Raw genomic sequence first — 19,951 nt, 5'->3', positions numbered from 1 at the left:
GGGAACGAAATTGACATCACTCAGCTCATTGTTATTGTTTTTAGCCAGTCATTTTTATAAGTAGTTCTCACTTAATTATATCAATCAATCTATAAACGTTCCAAGGATACACATAAAATTGTGTATTGGTAAATTAAGACCAGTTGGCGGATGTTGTGTAATTTACCCACACGCACAGCATTAATAGCTGACTGATTATGTTTTGTTTTGACTTGACAGAATAAAAAGTCTGTTATCTTCAAGGAGATGAAATTAAAACACCTTTGTTTTGCTTTTATGTCTGTTTATTCTTTTGATGCAAAGATTGTTTTTCTTTCTTTTTTTGCTTTTTTAATGTTGGCACTTGACAGAGTTTATCCAGCGATGTTGTACTGTCGGATATCCGACAATATTTGGAAGATTTACAAGCCTGATAATAATAATAGACCTGTAAATGAGCTCTATAAAAATTGACTGAAACTCTTCGACAAACTGAAGATTTGATTTATTTTTTAAAAAATAAGGGCATCATTGGAGAGGAGAGTGATAAATACAATACAAAATAGTGGGTGTTATTTCTTACTGGAAGTATGACTGCCATAATTTGATGTAGAAGGAATGCTAAATAAGCATGTCATTCATATAGGTAAAGATGACTTCATTTCATCAAAGTCATATTCCTGCCTCTGGAATTTTTCTGACATAGAAAAATAATCACCATTATCATCTTTAACTTCTAGCCATGACCAATTGAATTTATTCCTCACATCTTTATCGATGCTTGACAAGTCTGAATTGCGATCCACGAACAGCTCAGCCATTGTGAGAACATAATTAGAATAATGTAGCAATGAGCAAACTTGATTTTCAATCAGTTAATGACAGAAAAAAAAACTTAAATAAATATGACTTCTGGCAAATACACTGAATTATTAAGTAGAAGTAGAAGTGAATTATCAAGAAGAAACTTCGGCAGGCGTAGCGGAAAAATTCAAAGAATCGAAATGAAGGTAAATCGCCACAAAACAGCAAGCTCACTTGGGCTTGAGCAAAACAATGGCAGAAAACGTCCTGATTTGCACTGGAATTAATTAGGCTACTTACCATTGTTCCTTATAATTAGGTACCCAATCAGTGAAGAAATGGTCAACCAGTTTGTTTACAACGTGAGGCAATCGAAATGTGCTTGTAGCAATCTATCCTAAACTTTCGATTTAAAAGTGTCTCCCATTATCAGATGTTACTTCCGGCATTCGCATTTTACTTTTTTTTATACTTTTAAAGCCCAGCTTGTAAATGTGGTCAATTTTGGCTTAGATGAAACAGTGAAATTTATCGCTCGGCGGCTCAGTTAAAATTGGCTACTGTTGGGATCACGACAGGTTGGAAAGTGAAAAAATAATTTAACGAAGGCTGTGTGAAATTACACTGGGATGTGTTCAGTCACGCCAATTCTAAAAAGCGCCACTTAGCCTTGGCAATAAATCCATCGTTAATATGAACGGCTCCCATGAGATATGCGTAGCGTTATGGAACACTCCTAATTACTTTACGGTCATGCGACTACGATTTGTGAATTCTTTCTTTCTTCACTTCTTTCTTTCCTTTTTTTAATATTTGAATTTGACAAATTGACTGATTTCAGTTAATTGACTGAGAATTTACAGGTCTATAATAATAAAGAGAAAAATGCAATGACCTTTCCTCCACATAACCTTGATGACTTTGTTACCCTTTTCATCTTCAGTTGTCGATGTCTCCATTTGAGCAAAACTTTGTTTGATTGCAAGGTGTATTTTGGTCCGTAATGATTTGTCTTCTGGAGCCTAAAAGGAAAACAATAAAAACATGGTTATAGATGCAGCAATTGGTTATTAGTATACACAAGTAATATTGGTTATTAGTATACACAAGTAATATTGAGGTCTTTTATTTTAAAAATCCTTGTGTTTACTTATACTCTGTACAAAAGTGGATCAATTAAAACATGTTAATAAACAAAGTTTTGTTTTAAATCACTTAAGTCCTTTCCTCCAAGCGTTGCTGGATGTTGTTTATGTCAGAATGGACAGATTCCACAACCCCTGTGATATCAAAAATTTACTGATGCCTTGGATTATCTGTGCAATTGACTTTAATGTTCCGAACAGCATAAATTTATATTTTGGTGGATTTAAATACCAATGTTTTTCTTGATAATCTTTTGTGTCAATAAAATACCTGTTCTCAGTTTCATGGTTTATTTTGGCATGCGGAGGCAAAGTCCATTGGGCCCTAATAAAAGATGTTTTACAATGAGTTGAATTATATTGCTGCTGCTCACAATAATTAACAATGCTATCAACAAAAATAGTGTTAAATTTGACAAAATTGTTTCATTTTTGTTCACGAAAGGTAACAATTTGCTATTATTAAAATAATCTTCAATTTTCAAAAACTCAGATCACAACTCCAGAGGAGGAGGAGGAATAGGAAGAGAATAAAAAGTCTTTATATTTTCGTCTTGTTATCTGATAACAGTTTCAAATCATTAGTCTTCAAATGACATGATAATCTTAGCTTTAATATTAATTACAATTTACTACTGCATCTGGAGTTTCAATCAGTTATCGCTGTGAGGAAATTAATGGAAGTTTCAAGTAATTCTTATGAATTATTTCTAATTTACAAACAGAATCAATCTGGCGGCACAATTAAGGATTCTTTGAAGTCTTAATTATAATGGCAGACCAGCTGTGATAAAATCAAAGAACTATACTATTGAATATATACATACCAATATATTATGTGTAGCATCTTTGTTTCTATCTGTGACAATTTTCTGGATTGATGCTTGGTCTGCTTCACTCAAAACATTTAAAAACTCATCAGTTGTCTGTATAATAATTGATAAAAACACCATGAAACAGATTTTAACGACAAATCAATCATAGCAGAGGAGAATGGGTTAAACCAACAGATGTTGAAAATTGATTCTTATGCTGTTAAAAATGTAGCGGGGAAATCTTAGAGAAACATTTGCAAAGCCTTCACTTTTTCTGTCGCTTAATTTTGGGGATTTTACCTCTCTTCGTCACTCCTTCACTTTGTCTTTGCCTGTCATCCCATCCACTCTTAATAATATCCCAAAAAAGGCAAGTTATTGGGCAGTGACCACTGCACTGAAATATTTAAATGCCTAATTTAAAACCATTTTTTGGTAATTTCACCTAATTACACTTAAAAAACTCCTTAACTTTAACAAATTATTAGAATTGCATCAATAACTTTTTGGTTAGAACTAAATTTATCACCTTTTCATTATCTTCCTCCTTGTCATCAGCCTTTTCCTCTTCATGTGTGACTTTCTTCAAATGAACAATATTTCCATCCTCGTCTATTTCATTTACAATAAAATCTGAATATCTGAATATTGTTATTGTTGATTTGTTGTTGGTGGTGGTAGTGGAGGTTTTGGAAAAAGAATATCAGGAAGATATCAATGAGATTATTAAAATGATTCAATGGTACAAAAGACATATTGACACATCATATATTTATCAACAAAATTATTATGAGCTTAAAATATTTTTGTAATATTCTAGAATAGAAAAAGGAAGTTGAGTACATAAAACAACATATTACTAAAAACAATTTTTCAAAATCTGCATATATTAACAATTTGTTGATCGACGTTTGATCACTTGCATACCTATGACTTTGAATTATTATATAAAGATGATCATGTTAATAATAAAGATGGATTGATTATATAGAATAAAAAGTTTCTAAACCTGATTTTGACATGAGAATGCAGTTATCATAACAAAATAAAACAAGAAATAATGAAAGTCAATAATATGTACCTTTGTTTTATAATGGCAGAAAAAGGTTCTCTATGTGGACCCAAATACTCTGTGATTCCAACATCAATCTCTGTCATACGCTTTGTGAACTCCGGTACAACAGTTGACGATGACTGTTCTTGCAATTTTGAACCTTGCTCTGAATCTGGTGTGATGACAGTGTGGTCTGGAATATTTTCAACATTGTTGTAGGACTCTGACTGCTGATTACTATCCATGTCTTTATTATCACATAGTGTATCTGATTTTGTTTCTGTTGAACATTGTTTTGAACTGCTCTCTATTTTGCATTTATGTTCACAAACATCTCTGGTATCATCAATATCATCATCAACGTCAATTTTAGACTTCTTCTTGTCTGGTTCTAACGAGGTAGTTAAATCACTTGTTTCTACATTTCGTTTAAGATCATTTTCCATGTCTGTCTTTCCATGTGCAGCCATCTTAGCTAGGTCCTGTGAATGAATAATATCAATCGAGCAAGAGTAATAATAATAGATATAATATTCATATTAATACTATGAAGTAGAAGAAGAAGAAGAAGAAGAAGAAGAAGAAGAAGACGAAGACGAAGAAGAAGAAGAAGAAGAAGAAGAAGAAGAAGAAGAAGAAGAAGAAGAAGAAGAAGAAGAAGAAAAAGAAAAAGAAGAAGAATTAAATAAATAATAAAGTTGGTAAAGATGACAGCCTGCCACTAAATACGAAAAAAACAAAAAAAAACAACGGGACCTAAAAAGAGAAAAATCAGGATCAAGGAAATTGTCAATTGACTATGACATGGTTTGCTGCATATAATGTTATAGACAGTCCAAAGTATTCAAATGATACAATATTTAATGTGAAATAATTTGCAGATAGATTAGAGACTAAAAAGAGGGTCAAATAATAATAATAGAGGACACAGGCCTTTAGTCCCAGAGCAAAGCATTGAATGGATGAATTTAGCCTTGACAGGAAATCCCCAAGACAACCAATCAAACACATGCAGTGCCCGCAAACACATATCATACACACATACAAATACACTGCCCACAGTCCACCATAATACGACCAATTAGAGGCCTTGACCTCACATATTGGCGACAACATATAATAACTCAGTCATTCCTAAAATATATTATGGGATATAAACTACATGCACTTGAAGGGACTAATCAGACACACAAAATGTGTATTGATTGACCATAGAGGATGATAACGAAATAGACATTAACTTTTTTTTTTTTTTAATTTTCCATTTTACCTATATCTGGTATTTCCCTATGTAATGTTTTAAAAATCAGGATCTGGCAGACGACAATCTTTTGGCCAAATTAATATGCAGGGTTGCCAATTCAGATGGCAAAATTTTCTGAACATTAACACAAACACATTAACCGACCCCTTTATGAGTGCTGAACTCCAGTAAAACTAGATTAAGTACTAACTTATTTCGTTCAGCAAGTGATTGGAAAATATACTGAGGGTTTGTTTATAACATACTGAATTTTGTAATGATACAGAAAATTGGCAACCTTGTACTTGTATGACTAGACAAGGCGAAATTTTCATTTAGGTCTCAGAACTGACGACCATGAGTCCTTCTTTGTCTTTGTCATCTTGTCAATGTAATTTGGTAGGAGTAAGAGTAGACATCATGATCCGTTTTGGTATTCATGGGCATGGTCAGCAATCAAAGATAATAATAGCGGGTCGATAGTCGTGTTAGGCATCCACAGAAATCGAGTCAACTCCATAGGGTCATGCTTTTTATTGATCGGTGTTAATTCCATTTGCAAAAATCACTCAAACCTGGCAAATAACATTTGCAAAAACCAACACATAATAAATTCAATAATTTTTTACCAGGTAAATGTGTTATCGTCCATTTGGCACTCCAGCAGTGAGCTGATAAATAGCCTGGTGGCTGTGACCCAATATTTAGGACTTCTAAGTTGTGGGTCTCAGAGAAAAATTCAGTTTTTTTTGTTTATGGATGGATTTTAATGATTTATCATGTTTCATTTTCTTCAGGAGATTTGAAATCCAAATGGTGGTCAATACCAGAAAGACACCAGTTTCAAGTCACAAAATCCATGAGTTAACAACAAAGACAAACAGCAATATACTTTTTCAGCCTTTCAACAAACATAACTTTCCTCTGATATCCGAGTGATATAGGTTTCATGAGATCAAACGAATTTGAATTTTTTTACCCAAGTACCTTCAGTATGTAACCATTCGCGAATGGAACGCACTACTACCACCAGAAATTACTGAATATAGAAGGTACAGAAACATTCAACAGAGCACTTAACACGATTCTTACTTACTTACTTATCCGAACCAGCGACCACCTGAGCTCTAGCCCTTCGGTCTTGTGCCATGACGTAGAAGTTAGACGTCTTTTGTAGTTGTTCCAGGTGACTATAAAGTGTGTTACTGATGCTTGGATTTGGTGGGAGGAATGTGCATCTCAGGTCTTCAAGAGGTTGACATTCAAGCAACTGGTGTGTTACTGTTTCATATAGGTTTCATGAGATCAAACTAATTTGAATTTTTTTACCCAAGTACCTTCAGTATGCAACCATTCGCGAATGGAACGCACTACTACCACCAGAAATTACTGAATATAGAAGGTACAGAAACATTCAACAGAGCACTTAACACGATTCAGATCGTTAAAACATATATTTAAATTTAAAACAGTTTGCTTCATGACGAATTCATGAATCTTGCAGTGTTGTCACATATGTGGCCTTTTGCAAAACGAAGTGGCTACATTCACAATTCTAAAGATACCAAATTTTTTGTGCCATGAACGTAGCCAACCAGGTGAGGCCAGGCTAGATTCAAGCATTCCGGCTTACATCTAAATCTATTTGGACGGTTTTGTGTAGAGTCATTGCCATTATTCAAGTTTCGGTTGTAATCTTTTCAAGCAGTTCATGTATTCAAATTGTTTCTGATATAATTTTCTCTATTTCAACAAAGTCATGCATTCACTATTTTCCCTCTGTTTAAATTCAATATTTTACACACGATTCATAATATTATCCAATCAAATTATGTCTGTCATGAACCAGTAGTGAACCCCCCACCCCCTTCTTGCCATTCTTTAGCTCAAATGTATGCACATGACCTACTTCATTAACCACACTAGCATAGATCACTCGCCACAATTTGCCCCTACCTCTTCTCTCTCATTTACCCCCCCCCCCCCCTTTCTCCCTTTCTCATATCTACTTACATAATTTAACCTATTCATATTCATATTCTTCTCTGCCTCTGCATCGACTCCCACCCGCCACACATCTTTCTGCTATCACATTTGACTTTTTGATCTTGCACTTCAGCACGGTTTCCTCAAACTCAACAGGACATGCAAAAAGCAAAGAAGCAAAAAAGTTTGAGGAAACCGTAGTTCAAAAGCTGGCCCTCAAGGATAACTTTTTGAGATCGGTCTTAAAGGAAACTGGAAATCCATGAGAGAATGTTTCCTAGGATACCATAATAATAGAATTTGCTTACGGGGAACTTTGTCAAATGCCTTTGAAAAGTCTAAGAGAATGCAATCAATGTAAACGTGACTGTGTAAAATATGCTCCATTAGTTTGCTGCACACAGGGCGATAGTTCTCAGCGTTTGTTTTATCCCCTTTCTTGTTAAACAGTGCAACAGATGTGTCTCTTTCCATTGACATGGAATCCCTCCCTGAGTAAGCAAAGCACAAAAATTAACTGTAAGTATTGGTGCAATTTCATGAATGAGTTCTTTTAAGAATCTTCCTGAGATGTTATCAGACCCCATTGCTTTGTGTGGCTTGATGTTAAAGAGTAGTCTACACACTCCTACTTTGTTGATATCTATTTGAAGTAATGGGGCATAAGTCCTTTCTTTGAGCTCAGCAAGTTATTGTTGTTCTATTGTGTAAATACAGAGGCAAATTGTTTATTCAAAATATTGGCTTTGGTCTTTGAGTCACTGTGTAATACAGTTGACTCCACTTAATCGCACACCCTTGGGAGTTCGAGTTAGTGTGTTGATCAAGCGGAGTGTGGGATTAAGCGGAGAAGCTTATAAAAGCATCTAAGCACCAGCTTTTTATTGGGTCCGTTATATTCAAGACATGGATTCATTCGAAGGTTTGTGTTATTTTGTCTATTTTTTTTTTTCCTTTTTATTTTTTTGCTTTTGGTTGTTTGCTTTTTTTGGGATTTTTTTTTTGACATCCAAATGTGACATTATTGCTTGTAAGAATAGCAATCATGAACCATTGATTGCTTTCTAATCTGTGCAAGTTTTTTATAAACCCTTGTCTCCATTCTCGCCAATGTTGGCAGATCATTTGTCAAGCATTCTTCTTGGATGAAACGGCATAGTTTTGTCCGCCATGTCAAGTTTTTCAGTGTTTGTCATTGGTGGTGTGTCACATACCGATGACTTGTCTTCATTTTCATTACCCAAGCATTGTCTTTTGTGTGGCTGAGCGAAGTCCATTGGCTCCTGAGATGTCAGGTGGTGGGTCTACAGTATTGGATTGATTGAATGCTTCAGACGAAAACTTGTGTGGAATGGAAACAGCATTGTTGATTTCATGATACATATATGGCTGTTGGTTGTCACTTCAACCAAGATGGGATCAAGGTGTAGCCATTAAGCGAAGCGATTATATAGAAAAAAATTCAGTTTTTCGGGAATGTGTAGCATATAAGCGGAGTGTGCGATTAACCAATGTGCAATTAAGCAGAGTGAACTGTATAATATCTTTCCTAATTGGTGCCACAAATGCCCAGAATATTTTAGGGTTTGACTGATGGTTTTCTGTGAGCATTGATGACAAATACCAATTATATGTTAAACGACATTCTGATTGTGTTTCTTTCTTAAGATTGCAAATCTAAAACGTTTAAATAATTAAAATTATTGAAAACAAGCCGTTTTTCTGGTCTACTACTTCTACTAGTAAAAAGGTGTTTTTTCCTTTGTATAAATATCACTTAGCTCAAGGTGAGCAGTGAGCAATGAGCAAGTCAGGGGAGCCCTTCTGAAAGCTCCTCGTGCTAAACAACCCAAATATTCCTTCAAATAGTCAAATAACCCTAAGAAAATATAAATCCTGGTACCTTTACCTCACCCTAATAGCAATAGAAAAAACAAACACCCTAGCACCTTAACTAAGACTTTGACTAACCTTAATAAATAGGAAAAAAATCCTCAGACCTCGAACTAACCCAAATATATAGAGAAAAAAAACCTAGGACTGCTTTCAATACTTCACAAAATAAAATGGCGGCGAAAAACAAAAAACAAAAAAAAATGGCCGTATTAGTATTAGGAAAGTTTAAACTTTCACTAATCTATCATGGTTTGTTCAAGAGTTTTTAACAATAATTATAAAGCTACTTATAATATTGACAAATTGAATAAATAAACGCATGATAAAAGATCCACGTTGAAAATACAATTTGAAAGAAATTAATGCTAGCACGAGGAGCTTTAAGGTGCTAGGGTGTTTGTTTTTCCTCTTAGGTACTAGTTATTAATTTTTCTTAGGGTTAGTTGAAATAGAGAGGTGCGGTGGTGGAACCCATATTTAGCTTCTGTGCAATCATTCGTTTAGACAGAAAAAGAAAAAAAACTTAACGCTTACTGTCAAAAGCAATTTAGATTTGAAGATGCATTTGCTTTCTATAAAAAAAAACATTATGTTCTAGACAATCCTTGATGAATTTCAAAAGTTAAGTTCGAATTATTTCGTAAATTTTTCATGATTCATTCCTCCTCAGGGTCAAATCATCATCCCATGTCGCTGCTGCCAAAAGACAGGTTTTAAAAAAGTTTATTTAGAAAAAGATTACGGAAGAAGTGTCACTAGATATGCAATTTGGTGCATAAGTGCAGTAAAAATTGGTGCGCAAAATTGCGTGACTCCATGTGTGTGTGTGTCCCTCTCTTTTTTTTCTTTTTTTTATGGGAGTTCCTACGTACACGGTAACAGGGCATCTAGCCTCAGGATCTATGTACACGTTAACTGGTTTACCGTTGCAACACAAGCAATGGATGGTCCTCGCTGTCGTGAGCTCACACAGTCGTGTGTATGTGTTTGTGTTAAAAAAATAATATAAATGGAAACTATTAGTTGAAAACCAAAAATCAGTGTCACTGATTGCAGTAGTCCTCCATCCTATGAGACTCCTACCGCACTTACTGGAAAAAAGGAATTTGCAATCAACAATACTAAGTTGTTGAAAAAAAATTTAATTAAATAAAAAAAAGAAAAAAAGAAAAAATAAGGGGGGGGGGGGGGGGGGGGAAAGCAATGCAACCTTTCAAAGGCGAAATTCGATCTTTGACCAAACACCAAATCTTCCCGTCTTCATCAAAAGACAAGTAACGGCAAAACGATTATAGATAATTGAAGCCTGAGTTGCGATACTCTGACTGCTCTCTTGGTGGAAACGCTGTATTCTCCGTTGACAATATTAAAGATAAAAGGAAATCATTATCTGAAAGCAAAAAATTAGCTTCGCTGTTATGGGATTAAGAACATCTGATTTTTTTCCTCCAGATTGCTTATGCAGAATAAATCATTTCCACCAAGAGAACAGTATTTTTCAACTCAGGCTTCAATTAAACTTTAATCGCAAAGCTTGTCTTTTAATGATAATATTAAGACTAAGATCTGGAGTTTGGGTAGTGTAAGATTGAATCTCGCCATTAATGGTTAAAATTGTTTTGATTTTTAAAAGATAACACACACACACACACATGAGCATGCGCTCACGACAGCGAGGACCATCCATTGCTTGTGTTGCAACGGTAAAATAGTTAATGTGTACGTAGATCCTGAGACTAGATGCCTGTTACCTTGTACATAGCCACCCCCCACCCCCAAAAGAAACACACATACACAGAGTATCGTATCCGCTACAAACTAATTTTGCACACCAATTTTTGCTGCACTTATGCACCAAATTACATATCTAGTGACACTTCTTCCATAATCTTCTTCTAAATAAATTTTTTTTCGCAAGGAATGAATCATGAAAAATTTACGAAATAATTTCAAACATAACTTTTGAAATTCATCAAGGATTGTCTAGTACAGAATGCTTTTTATAGAAAACAAATGCATCTTCAAATCTAAACTGCTTTTGACGGTAAGTTTTTTTTCTTCTTCTGTCTAAATAGGCAGTTTAGTGAGCAGCAGAGGTAGCAGTCAAATTGTGACCCAACTCGCCAATAGGAAAGTTGTGACTGGAAATTGACATTCGCGTTTTGGGGGGTTCAATTAAAGATGCATAACTTCGTTATAAAGAGGAATATCGCAGATATTTTGGTATCATTATTTTCGTCTTTCAATTTCCTTTTAAATGGTGCCAATTAAGTAAAAATCCATTAATATTTCCAGAAGTTATAGGAAGTTAAAATTTGGCAATTTTCAATTGCATTTATTTTTTTATTTACCGCGTGTTTTTAAAATAAAAACGCTTGTTTTTAGAATAATATCTAAACTTTATTCATGCCAAATTTCAGGGCTCTATATCTATGCGCAGACACTTTTTAACTCTGCGCCGAAATGCCATGTTTACATTATCTTCTCATCATGACTGCCCGACGATATCGATATTCATATCGATATTTTATATTTAGTTATGTACTATTTTAAATTTAGTCCATATTTTAAGTACTATTATTTACTATGTTTTTATTTTGAATACATACTTTCCAACTTTATTTATGGGCATTTTATAGTCTTTGTTTTAAAAGTTCGTACATTTCTTCCCTTGGTGAAATCCGATATTAATAATATCGATATTTTAAAAATACCAATTGCTTTAATTTTATTTTATTTTGCCATCAAGTGATCAAGTTTCTTTCCCATATGTTTAGATATGTTTGTTATCATTTGTATCCATATTCTAAAGGCCTTAGCCTTAATAATTATTATGGTAAAGAGTTCTATTAGTTATAAATAACATTATATTAATTGTCAGTTCAAATGATGTAATTCAGCATAATTTTTTAAAGTATTAAAAGCCAGAACTTTCCTTCTAATTAAATTAGGGAATCCGTTTCAATTTATTTGAAATTTTTCAGTCTACCATTTTATTTTTATATGCAATTAAATTGCCAGAGGTAAAAATAAACTCATTATGTCATTACGCAACACATTTATATCTTTTTATTTAAATACTCTCAAACCCTTTTTTATTCTCTATGTATTAAATAAAAGAGGGGAATTATTTGCAATTGTTTTAGTGAGATATTGGGGATAAATCCAGAACTGATATAGCAAATTGTTTCTCACATCTAGTATCTAGCCGAGTTTTAAATTATGTAACATTTGCGTCATATATGTAATAATGTGTTAATTTGAAATGTTTATCTTCCTCTTTTTTAATGTAAATGCATTGTCCTCGATAAGACGAACATTTTGGTATACAATATATGATAAGAACTCCATATTGACTGTTTTAACCATTTTAAAAATAAAATCACGCAATTTCGGTCACAACTTTGCAATGGTAATTTTTGGTAAAAATTGGTCTGAAATGTCAGACTTTGAACTGCCCTAACTACATTACTAATCAAGATAGAAACAAAATTCAAACTGTTTTGTAATCTGTGTTGCCAGCTCTTTCATATGACATTGGTTTCAAGTGTGTGAGTTACATTTAGAATTTCTATTAACGCTGTGATTATCCAGACACCTGTCTGGGGATAACCAAATTTCGTTATCCCCAGACAGATATTTGAAACTCAGCTCTTTTAAACAATTATCCACAGTCCAGAATATGGAATGTTTCCGAATGCACATAGAAATAAGGAAAGTTAATAAAATATCTATAAAAACATAAAATTAACCAACATTAAATCAGTTATGCGTCGACCTCGAAGTGGGTTTTTAATTCCGTCTTCTTTTTACAGAACGTTGCAAGGGATAAATGTCCCATCCATCCTCCCTCCCCCCCCCCCCACCTCTTTTTTTTTTTGTGCGAGTCTATTCTTTTCTCCTTTTTGTTTGACCTTTTGTTCCATTTCTGAGCATGAATTTCTTAAAATTGTTTTTATTAAAATTTATTTTTTGTTTTTTTCTCCTCTATCTGACCATTTGGTCGCTCTCTCAATATTTCTGTTTGTTTGCTTTTTAATTATTTATCCTTTTTATTTTTAGACACTTTTTGAGATCGGAGTGGGGACGAATATGACAATTTGCAAAAAACTAGAAAGGAACTGAGAGAGAGAGAGAGAGAGAGAGAGAGAGAGAGAGAGAGAGAGAGAGAGAGAGAGAGAGAGAGAGAGAGAGAGAGAGAGAGAGAGAGAGAGAGAGAGAGAGAGACAGTTTAAAAAAAAAAGAGGGGGGGGGAGGATGGATGGGACATTTATCCCTTGCACCGTTCTGTTAAAAAAAAAAAAAAAAAAGTGGCGGAACCAGGATTTGAACCCGCATCGTCGCTTCTGGTAAAACTTCCAGGGCAGACGACTGCTGAACCATTCCGCCATGACACCCACTTCGAAGTCGACGCATATTGTGTATATGTAGTAACAACTGATTTAATGTTGGTTAATTTTATGTTTTTATAGATATTTTATTAATTTTCCGGCTGTCATTATTCCCAGACGCCTGTCTGGGGATAACCAATTTTTGTTATCCCCAGACACCTGTCTGGGGATAAAAATAATTGTTATCCCCAGACGCATGTAGCAAGTGGGCAGAAAGATTTTATGCAAAATTCCAAACTTGGCGTGAAAAATACCAAATATTCTGGAAAAAATACTAGTGGTTGTGTCCCAAAACAGTTAAGGGGAGGGGCGACACCTGAAACTATTTTCAAGAATAATGGCTATATCCAATAGGTTTTTATATTGGGACATTGCCTATGACCAATGGATTCGAACCATGTGATTTATTTCGGTGGGCGTGTCCGGTTGCCATGGTGACGGCCGCCATCTTGGATTTTACTCTTCTCTGGGTGCTATTTTTAAAAGTTACTTTCTCAATAAGTTTCCATGGAATTTTCTTGAAATTTTGCATGGTTGTATTTTTGTATATTATAAAAAAAAAATACAGAGCATTTTTTAAATATTTTTAATAGATTTTTATTTATAAATTTAAAAAAAAAAATTTTTTTCGGTATGATAAAAATCATGTTTTTTGACATAAAAATGTCAATTTTTCAAAAAATAATAAAGATATTTAAAATTCCTTCTGTATGATTTTAGATAATCACTATAGCTCTAGACATGCAAAGTTTTAAACAAATTGATTGATAAATGACAAAATAAGATAAAAAAGATTGTTAAAAAATGTCATTTTGAGAAAAACGAGATCAAAGATAACATGAATGAAAATAATAAGACAAAACGGTACAACCAGCTCAAAACATACCATCACCGTATGAGGGTCCCCCGTGTTCTTTTTCTGCCTCCCTCTGGGCTTTTTCACGGGTCTGAGCTTTCATTTTGCCTCTTTTTTTTTCTCTTTATGTTGAGCAACCCTTATGCTTTGGTCAAGTCTTTTTGACTCTGCTTCCTGACTCAACATCTGGGAGTGTTCTCCCAGTCCACCGATGCTCAAAGACACTTTCAGGGATGTTATTTCTGTTGGACCAAAATTATACTCTGCACCAAACTCAACTTTTTTTCAGGGAATGGAAGTATGTTTTATGGCATCTTGACCAAACAGAATTATGAGACCTTTCGTTTGGATTTTGTGCTGTCTTCATCTCACAACAAATCATATACAGGCTTCAAGTGCTCATGAAGCAAATCAAAATTCAAAGGTGTATGTAGACGCTGCTTGTGTCAACAGGATACACATGGGCAGCAATATATTTTTTATAAAAGCATATGGAGTCCGGTTCAGGAGGACAATACCTATGTTGAGGGAAGTCATTGGTGGAATAACCATGGTAAAGACCGGCAAGAATAGCCCATCTCATTTCTTTCCGCTGCGGCATTGCTTGGATTCGCTTTATCATAATACTACTATCACACACCCAATTCCAATCAAAGATTTGTGGCCACGGATCAACCATGAGCCATCATAACTTTCTTGCTTTCTTGGCTTATGTAGCAAATAATTGTTGCCAACGTTTGGATTTTTTTGTCACTTTAGGTATATTTATAATAATCCAGTAAAAATTGGAAATATTTAGAGATAATTAACGTGAATACGTGTCAAAATTTGATAAAACAATTGATCAATCGGAATGTAAACAAATCGTAGTAAAAGTAATAGTAATAGAGGCGAACTTTCACCCTGACTCAACATCCAATCCCTGGCGCGGAGTCGGAGGTCGAGAACAAGGTCAGCCAATCAGATCGCACCATTCGTGATCACGTTGTATTTACCTGACAACTTGACCTCTTATCAGCTGTTTGACACACAATCTTTGTTCGCGACTAACAGTTTCTAAACCCCTCCCCTGCCCATATTGTGATATTTATGAGACTGAAACCTTGTCAACTAGACGGGCAAAGAGTAGACTAAACTATCGATATCAAAATCTACAACATCGATATGTATTATAATGCTTTTCAGCCCTATTATTTTCAGTTGAATTCTCACAAAAAATTGAAAAGTTTGGTATTTTCATGTCGACTTCCATGTTTATGAAAGACGATTTACAAACTTTATATTATCCAAATCACCTTCTCAGTGCTGAAAATATGTGAAAAAATGATTGTTCTTTTATAATAAATAAAAAACTGAAATTTTATATTTTGACCCAAAAATCGATATTTCAGGTGTCGCCCCTCCCCTTAATATATCAAATAATATTTAACACAAGATGAAAGTAAATAGTGATCAAATGTCAAATCCAGCTCTTTTAAAAAAAAATATTTTAAAGCAAATGGATCAATGAAATTTCTTTTGTTACTTTGACCTGAAAACGTCAAACTGGCAATTCGACTTTTTATTTTCAACCAGGAAGAATCATCAAATCTGTTCATAGTCCACCAACCATTTAAATTTTCACTACCTACCTACCTGTTAACTTTATTGATCATCTCTTGTTTCTATAATTTGCTCATTCTGGCCACAATTTTGGGGATGACCGGGAATTATTTTTTATTTCGCGGACGAATTCCTAGGCCATGGTGTTGTTCGCCCCAAAGCCCAAAACCGACACCTGTTATTTTCCTGACTTCTGCGCACAAGACAATACAATTTAGTATCACACGTCCACAAAACTAGATCCAACAACATATTTTGATTCGAATCAGAGATGAAAATAACTACCAAAACAAGGAAGAAAAAATGGTGGAAATATGTTTAGCTCATATATGAATTTAAGATATTCCGATAGCGATGTGGGTAGACAGCTCAGTGGGTTAGGCCACCTTTCATTTTCCTCCTATTCGAACCAGTCGCGACACTTTTTTTTTTCCCCTTTTTCTTTCTTTCTTCCCAATTGATTTTCGTTGTTTTCACTTTTGTTCCGAGTTCTGAGCAAGAGTTTTTTTTTAATCAGTTGAATTTTTTATTTCTCCGATAATATTATTTCATTATTTAATTTGCTCTAGATCTATTATTGTTTATTTTTTTTGTTTTCGTCAAATAATAATAATAATAATAATAATAATTGTAATAATAAAAATAATTGTAATAATTGTTATTATCATTACTATTACCATCATAATCATTATTATATTATTATCAATAATGATATTATTTTTATTATTAATAAAAAAAAAAGAGGTGGGGGGAGGATGGATGGGACATTTATCCCTTTCAACGTTCTGTAAAAAGAAGACGGAATTTAAAAAAAAAAAAAAAAAAAGTGACGTTACCAGGATTCGAACCCACAACGTCGATTCTGGTCAAACTTGCAGGGCAGACGACTAAACCATTCGGCCATGACACCCACTTCAAAGTCGACGCATATTGTGTATATGTAGTAACAACTGATTTTAATCTTGGTTAATTTTATGTTTTTATAGATATTTTATTAACTTTCCTTATTTCTATGTGCATCTGGAAACATTCCATATTCTGGAATGTGAATTATTGTTTAAAAGAGCGGAGTTTCAAATATGCGTCTGGGGATAATGAAAATTCGTTATCCCCAGACAGGTGTCTGGGGATAACGAATTTTTATTATCTTTATTTCTATGTTGCATTTGGAAACATTCCATATTCTGGACTGTGGATAGGTAATTGTTTAAAAAAGAGCGGAGTTTCAAATATCGGTCTGGGAATAACGAAATTTGGTTATCCCCAGACAGGTGTCTGGCTATAACGAATTTTCATTATCCCCAGACAGGTGTCGGGAGAGCGCTTCTACTACTGCGAATAGTGGTTCAACCGTGAAATCACTATTCTCAGTACTACTGCGAATAAGCAATTCGTTTGCTAGACAGTGTCTGACAACAGCCGACTGCGTCACCGTCGTGCGAACGTGAACGTGACGTAGCGTCCCTCATTGCCATAGCCACTGCCTTTGCATTTTGATTTAGATTAGAACGACTGAACGCGAAAACATTCCGCACTCCCACTAAAGATACAGTAGAACTTACCTAAACTCTAACTTGACTCGTCTATTATCTAAATGTGTCTTTTGATTTAGATTAACTTTTCAGTGATCAGCATTTGGCCGATTTGTTCATGGCGCCATGATGATATTTTTAGTTTTTAGTTCAGGGTTGCCAGATTATTTTTCAACAAAATGCCAGGGGAAGACTCAAAAAATGCCAAAACACTCAAAAAAATGCCAAAGTCTGTTGACTCCCACCCCCACTAAGAAAACTACTCACTTTTGATAGACAATTTATTATCATATCCTGGTGGCTTGCGTGTTTTCTTTTCTTTTTTCTTTTTTTTTTTTTTTTTTGAATCATACTAAATTTCCTGTTGGGGTAATTATTTACCTACTGACTACTAAGTGGAGTGCTAAACCACTACACCACGGTTGGATTTTAAGAATGAAAAAGAAATGTGAAGATGTTTGTTTTTACGCGTTTAGAAATAATTAAGAAAAGGTGTCATTTGAAGTATAATATACAAGAAAAAAAATGCCAAATGAAAATGCCAAATGCCAAATGATTTTTCGAATGCCAAACGGTTTTAAAAAATGCCAGATTTTTGGAATCTGGCATTTAAAATGCCAAACTGGCAACCCTGTTTTAGTTTTTTAGCGTTGTCTCCCTTGCTTGTCCATTGTCTTCCAATAAAAACTGCATCTAACTGCATTCCAATTTTATAGCTTCATTCACAAAATATTAGCAGCAGAGCATCATCATAGAAAAAAAGACCGAGAAAAAAATTGGCACCGCCGCAAGAATGCCAGCTCTGATGTCTCCCGTGGGAAAAGTTTAATTTAGACTTTGGATCCTACTTTGCATTTGACCGACGCTTGCTGTCTTACATCTAACTCAAAATGTATCGTGCTCTCTACGCCCACAACAGTAAACTACCCAAATATTTGTCTTTTGAGGCTGGTGACAAATTTACATTGATCGATACCTCCATTTCTGATCAGTGGTTTTTAGCTCAAAATGGACTGGGGCAAATTGGTTACGTTCCATTTAATTATATCAAGAAGATTGATGTGAGTACAATGTGCATTACACAGTTGGACTTCTACCCACCAATTTCTAATAATTTTAAGGAACGGGAGGCCTTCTGCTGTAAGCTCCTCGGTCTATTAAGTAGGCAAAGGAAACAACTCGAGTATTTCTTTAACTTTTTCTTGTATTTTTCTTTCTTGCCTTGTCTGCACCTTTCATACTCATACACGCTTGTTCAGATCTTTATTTTAAAGTGGGCCTGCTCCCTAGTTTCTTAATTTGATATTTATGAACGTATTTAACCAGCTCTTGTCTGGGTCAGAGCATTTTCACCGTAAAATGAAGACATTAATTTTTATTTTTTTTTAAATCATATACAATTCCATTTATCTAGAATTCAAGAAACGCTTTACAGACTCTGAATGTGAATAAGAAAATCTCTTACTGACAGATATATATACTTCACAGACACCTTTCCAGATAAATTTGACATAAAATGAAAATGCCAAACAATGTCAATGTTAATTTGTGTACCAAATCATTAAATTATTTTAAACAATATAAAAATATACAATGTCAAATGGCTTCAATAAAAAAAGGAAGTTTTTAAAAATTTTGAACTGCTGTGATTATCCGCATACATGTCTGATAATAACAATGGACGATTAAAGCCAGACAGTGTCTGTCTATAATCACCATTGGTACACAGACGCTTTTTTTGAATCTTTGAAAATTTTTTTCCAGACTATAAAACTTTCGTAATGCGCAGAAATAACTAACATTAATAAAATATCAATAAAAGTATAAAATTAGCGAAACAATAAATCAGTCGATAGATAGTAGGTTACTATATATAAAATATATACACAATATGCGTCAACATTAATGTAGATATCATAGCCAAATGGGTAATTCGCCTATCTTAGAAGGCTTGTCAAAATTGACACTGTGTTCAAGTCCTGGATCCGCCACTTTCTTTTTTTTTTTTGTCTTCTTTCTAAAGAGTGTTACAAATGATAAATATCTGTACCTCCCTCTCCCCCCCCCCTCCCCTCTCTCTCTCTTTTGGTTGCTTTATATAAAATATTGCAAATTGTTATATCCATCCCCACTCCGATCTCAAAAAGTAAATATTAAAAAGTAAAAAAATTTTTTTAAATTATGCCTTTCCGCCATGAAATCATAAGGCATCGTCGCCTAGGCATTCCATGAAGGAATATAGATAATTCATCAAACAAGATGTCTGATGTCAACAAGAATCACCCATGCTGTACAAGTGAGCATATTGTGGGTTAATAATCTTGCTCAAGGAAAATAACGAAAGTACCTGAAGCTGGGCTTGAACCCAGGACCTTCCGGTTCACAGTGCAGTGCCTTAAACACTCTGCCACTTTGCCCCCATATTATAAAGTAACTAAACAAAAATAATATTAATAATTCAGAGAGCGATAAAATGATCAGAGAGAGAAAAAATATATATATACAGTGCAACCTCTGGATAACGACATTGACCTCTGGTCCCGATTTTGTTAGTAGTGAAAACCCCAAAATAGAGACATTCAAGTAAAAGCCCTGGTTACAGGGATGCCACTTTTCCGGTTTTAGCCAGAAATCCGTTTTTTTTACCA

General features: G+C 34.3%; 2 protein-coding genes across 2 annotated transcripts in view; one reads left to right on the top strand and one right to left on the bottom strand.

Annotated features, from left to right (window-relative positions):
- LOC144975053 (pseudouridylate synthase 7 homolog) overlaps positions 1–17,607 on the bottom strand; it is a 50,454-nt gene extending 32,847 nt beyond the window's left edge. Inside the window, exons 1-5 of the mRNA XM_078918734.1 lie at positions 17,334–17,607; positions 3,825–4,279; positions 3,273–3,384; positions 2,756–2,854; positions 1,679–1,805 (exon numbers count right to left, since the gene is read on the bottom strand). Coding sequence (XP_078774860.1) covers positions 1,679–1,805; positions 2,756–2,854; positions 3,273–3,384; positions 3,825–4,267 — 781 coding nt within the window. The 5' untranslated portion in view covers positions 4,268–4,279; positions 17,334–17,607. The remainder of the gene's footprint in view (positions 1–1,678; positions 1,806–2,755; positions 2,855–3,272; positions 3,385–3,824; positions 4,280–17,333) is intronic.
- Positions 17,608–18,023: 416 nt separating this feature from the next.
- Positions 18,024–19,951, top strand: part of LOC144975690 (uncharacterized) — a 26,329-nt gene continuing 24,401 nt past the window's right edge. The window contains exon 1 of the mRNA XM_078919881.1: positions 18,024–18,364. Coding sequence (XP_078776007.1) covers positions 18,194–18,364 — 171 coding nt within the window. The 5' untranslated portion in view covers positions 18,024–18,193. The remainder of the gene's footprint in view (positions 18,365–19,951) is intronic.

The sequence above is a fragment of the Berghia stephanieae genome, chromosome 6 (genome assembly GCF_034508935.2).
Source record: "Berghia stephanieae isolate SIO BIC M18660-M18661 chromosome 6, UCSD_Bste_1.3, whole genome shotgun sequence".
Taxonomy (NCBI): domain Eukaryota; kingdom Metazoa; phylum Mollusca; class Gastropoda; order Nudibranchia; family Aeolidiidae; genus Berghia; species Berghia stephanieae.
This window is presented reverse-complemented; position numbering and strand designations above follow the sequence as displayed.